This window comes from Triticum aestivum, chromosome 4A, assembly GCF_018294505.1.
Source record: "Triticum aestivum cultivar Chinese Spring chromosome 4A, IWGSC CS RefSeq v2.1, whole genome shotgun sequence".
Lineage (NCBI taxonomy): Eukaryota > Viridiplantae > Streptophyta > Magnoliopsida > Poales > Poaceae > Triticum > Triticum aestivum.
Genome location: NC_057803.1, coordinates 4218295 through 4222940, shown reverse-complemented (window position 1 = coordinate 4222940; position 4646 = coordinate 4218295). Strand labels below are relative to the sequence as shown.

At 50.9% G+C, this 4646-nt stretch overlaps 1 protein-coding gene across 1 annotated transcript; it reads left to right on the top strand.

Moving 5' to 3' along the window:
* The first annotated feature begins 591 nt into the window (after nt 1–591).
* Nucleotides 592–3703, top strand: LOC123081532 (probable flavin-containing monooxygenase 1). Its single transcript, XM_044504098.1, has 5 exons — nt 592–1068; nt 1154–1394; nt 2567–2745; nt 2924–3276; nt 3364–3703. Exons 1-5 carry the CDS (start codon nt 592–594, stop codon nt 3701–3703), a joined length of 1590 nt encoding a protein of 529 aa, XP_044360033.1.
* Nucleotides 3704–4646: the final 943 nt, after the last annotated feature.

Here is a 4646-nt window from a genome sequence, read left to right as displayed (position 1 = left end):
TTGGTTCTGGAATTTACAATTCCGTCGGTCACTTGTACCAAGTTCTAAAAGTTGAAACTTAACAAAAATTTCAAAACTCATCAAAATGGATCTCATTTGAAAGACCTGGTTACGAGAAACACAAATATGAAACAAAACTTAATTTAGACTTTTGGTTCAAAAGATATGAAAGATTGAATATCAAAAGCCAAGAGAAAAAGAGGATGCGTGCTCTCCAGACTTGCATACCTGCGACCTAGCTGGCTGGCTTTCCAGTTCGCTAGCTGCGGCATTTCTTCTCTCCCTACGTTTCCGTACGTTTTCTAAGAGACACGGTGGAAAGCTCACATGCTCGAGAGCCCCATGCTACCATCCCTAACCCTATAAATACACCAGGGGCCTTGCCCTTGTCGACACCACAACACGCACAAAGCTGCTTAACAGCGCCTCCAGCTCTAGCTCTCTCGCAGCCTCCTACGCCTGCAAGAATCAGCTCTCTCGCAGCCTCCCACGCCTGCAAGAAGCAGCTAGCCAGTGCGCACACATCCCTCGATCACCTCGATCAGCACACACACAGCCAGTTCCATCCAACACCTCGGGTAGACGATGGCCATGGCGCAAGGACAAGCGGCACGGGCCACGAGGAAGACCGTGCCTCCGGTGTCCCGCGTGGCCATCATCGGCGGCGGGATCAGCGGCCTGGCCGCGGCCAAGCAGATGGCGTCCTACGACCCCGTCGTGTTCGAGGCGACGCCGTCCGTCGGCGGGGTGTGGAAGCACTGCGTCTACCGCACCACGCGGCTGCAGACGCCCCGCCCGGACTACGAGTTCTCCGATTACTCCTGGAAGAACCGCGACGACCCTTCGTTCCCGACCCACACCGAGATCGCCGACTACCTCGAGGGCTACGCCGACGAGTTCGACCTCTGGCGCTACATCTCGTTCGGCTCCAAGGTGGTGGACATCAAGTTCCTCGGCGGCGCCCGGGCCGGGTTCACCGAGCTGTGGAGCGGCACCGGCAAGGATCCGCTCCGTGGCAAGCCCATGTGGGAGGTCGGCATCGTCACCGGCGACTCCAACACAATTCAGGTACCATATATACTTTGACATCGTTTGCATGCTTGTCTCAAGATAATTTGTATTCAATCGATCTCACACGCACGGTAATCTGCAGTATTACAAGTTCGAGTTCGTGGTGATGTGCACGGGGAAGTACGGCGACGTGCCACGGATGCCTGTGTTCCCGCCGGGGAAGGGGCCGGAGGTATTCAAGGGGACGGTGATGCACTCGCTGGACTACTGCAAGCTGAGCGAGGAGGAGACCGTTGAGCTGATGAAGGGCAAGAAGGCTGTGGTGGTTGGGTACAAGAAGAGCGCTATTGATCTAGCCAACGAATGTGCCCAGGCAAACCAAGGTGCGTATTGATTGAAAGATTTAACATGGTTTGAACTAAGATTCTCCTAAAATATGGAAAATTCAACTTGGAAACTAGCAGCTAGCAAAGGCAGATAAGCTATCGTACTCGTGTAAACGCGTGTATACAAGGAAATTGTAGAGAAAGAATATGCCGAGCAAGTTCACACAGTGCTTATAGCAAAAAAAAAGAAAACAGGATAATAAATATTGTGGAAGCGTCCCATCATTCGATGAAGTGGGTGTCTGAATAATATATACCATATTTGGTGACATGTGCCTTAGACTAGCCACAGTGGGAGTAACTTCAACAGTAACATCGAGTCCAACTCAGCAAACTTGCTTATGTGGCAATGAGTTAATGAGGAGAGAGGGAGTTGTAGTAACTTAGCTAGTTACTGTAACATCACATGTCCCAATGCAATATGAGTCTATAACCTAATAAATGAATCCTTGCATGTTACCACACTTAAGTTACTACCCACTATAAAGATAGTAATATAGTCTAGGGAAACGTGTATGTTACTAGTGTATGTTACTCTCCATTGTGGCTAGTCAGAGATTTGGGAGAGTCGGATACTCTGTTCCAGAAAAGGTCACTCTTGTCTTGACCCCTCGCACACTTCATCATGCACCTAGTTTAATTCTAGACTAGACAGTGTAGCTATCCTAGGTCGGTCTCTTGCATTTACAAGTTCAAAGTACACTAGCTAGACGCAATCAGTACGCATACCCCTTGACTTTTCATACCGCATGAGCAATTTATACGGGTCACTCAATCATATACTAGTAATCCCTTCGTTCGGAATTATTTGTCTCGGAAATGAATGTATCTAGAATTAAAATATGTCTAGATACATCCATTTCTGCGACAAGTAATTTCGAATGGTGGGAGTAGTATATACCAAAGTGTTTGCATGTTTGACCAGTAGTAGCAAATTTGCGACAAAGATGATCTGCCTTTCCAAACTAGACTGGTAGCTGCCATGGCGTCCTAATGAACTCATTGGAGTATGCATTTCAACAGTTTCTCAAAACATAGTATAAGACCTGAAATTAGTAGTAGGAGCAACTGGATGCGTCATGATTCCGTGGAGGAAGCAAGAACTAGATCGAGATGTGTTTGATATGGATCGATCGATTAACCGGTCGCGTTTGCTTGTTTGTTTGCAGGCGAGGGAGGGCAGGCGTGCACGATGCTGGTGCGGACCCTGCACTGGGTGGTGCCATCGTACTCCATCTGGGGCTTGCCATTCTCCATGTTCTACTCCACACGCTTGTCTCAGCTCTTCTACGAGCGGCCCAACCAAGGGTTCTTCCGATCCCTCCTCTGCCGCCTCATGAGCCCGCTGGTATGTGTACCTCAGAATGCATGCACGTATACAGAAAATACGTACAAGCGTACGTTTGAACGTACGCGATACTACATCGGGACTCAAGAACATGCACGTGCGCATGCTGGAGACCTTGCATGCATATGTTGTGTGAATCTGACAGCAACGTGTTGTGTTTTGAATTCTGGTGGTGCAGCGGGCAGGGGTGTCAAAGTTCATCGAGTCGTACCTGTCATGGAAGCTGCCGCTGGGAAAGTACGGTCTGACGCCGGGCCACCCCTTCGTCGAGGACTACGCCAGCTGCCAGATGGCCATCCTCCCGGAGGGCTTCTTCGACATGGCGGACCGCGGCCTCGTCTGCTTCAAGAGGGCCTCCGCCGGCTGGTGCTTCTCGGAGAACGGCGTGGCCCTCGACGACGGCACCAAGGTGGAGGCCGACCTCGTCTTCCTCGCAACCGGCTTCGAGGGCAAGGACAAGCTCCGCGAGGTCCTGCCAAAACCCTTCCGCGACCTCGTCGTCGGCAAGTCTTCCATGATGCCGCTCTACCGGTACGTGTATAGCCTGCGATTATCTTTTGCTCCAAGCCTCCAACATATATGAATCGATCGACGCTGACCTGCAATTTATTTTGGCAGTGGCACGATCCACCCACTGATCCCCAACATGGCGTTCGTCGGGTTCGTGGAGAGCGTGTCGAACCTGCACACGTCGGAGCTGCGGTGCCGCTGGCTGTCGGGGCTGCTGGAGGGGCGGTTCGAGCTGCCGACCGTGAAGGCCATGATGGGGCACGTCGCCGGCGAGGCCGACGCCATGCGCCGCACCACGCGGTTCTACCGCCGCCACTGCATCTCCACCTACAGCATCCACGACAGCGACGGCATGTGCGCCGACCTGGGCTCCGCCACGCTTCGCAAGGCCAACTGGATCGCCGAGCTTTTCGCCCCATACAATAACAAGGACTACAAGGAACAGTAACTCACACGTACGCATAGCACAGTACACACATCATCCTACCTCCTACGTACGCTACATTTACTCGACCACAAGGTCCACAACAATACCCACGGCCGAATCTGTACGTACGCCCGGTATAATACATTCTTTTAGTAAAAAAATACAAATATACGTCATTCCATTGGTGGCTAATAATATCCATCGTGAACAAGAATATACTAGTGGTTAGGGCTTGCCATTGCGGGCCTCTTCTGAGCGCTTCTATGTGTTGCCATATTGGCTCTGTACTTTAGTCTGACTAGTTTTGGTGTCATGTTGGCTTTGTACATTGGGCTAGCTTGTTTATTATTTGTTTTGACTCGTGTATATGAACATTGGCTTGTGTGCACCTTTGTTGTTGGCACCTTTGGAAAAGGCGCAACGCCGTCGTGTCTTCGGAAGGGCCACACCCTCCCTTGCTGCTACCCTCAAGGCCTGCCGTAACGACGCCGTCCTCTCGTGTGGACGGTTTGCCATGGAGCACCGCGATCACATCGATGTTTGGCTGCACGCGCTCGTCCCCCATCCCAATCCTATGACGGTTTGCTCGGAAAGCACATGCTGGCATTGATCGTCAACAACGGGTTGTATCTACAGTAGTTGGCTCTCTCAAATAATCCGGGCCAAACACTGCTACCATAGCCTTGCAGAATTTGTACATGGAGTTTGGACACGTGGACTCGATCATTCGGATATGCCCATCAATGAGATCATCGGGTACTCCGTATGCAAGCATCCGAATAGCTGCAGTGTATTTCTGATAAAAGGAGAAGCCAATCTTTCCCAGGGCATCCTCCTTGCACTCGAAATAGTTGTCGTACGCCACCACCCCCTCCCGGACACAGTTGGACACATGTCTAGTGTAAGTGCATCTATTGCCCCTTAGTGATTTTGGTGTATTAAAGACTTATAAGTTAAGAGACTA

Bases quoted from the DNA above. Each gene is read 5' to 3' on its own strand.
- LOC123081532 (XM_044504098.1), top strand. From the start codon at position 592: ATGGCGCAAGGACAAGCGGCACGGGCCACGAGGAAGACCGTGCCTCCG. The intron at 1,395-2,566 runs GTGCGTATTGAT...GTTTGTTTGCAG, and splicing joins ATGTGCCCAGGCAAACCAAG to GCGAGGGAGGGCAGGCGTGC. The intron at 2,746-2,923 runs GTATGTGTACCT...CTGGTGGTGCAG, and splicing joins GCCGCCTCATGAGCCCGCTG to CGGGCAGGGGTGTCAAAGTT.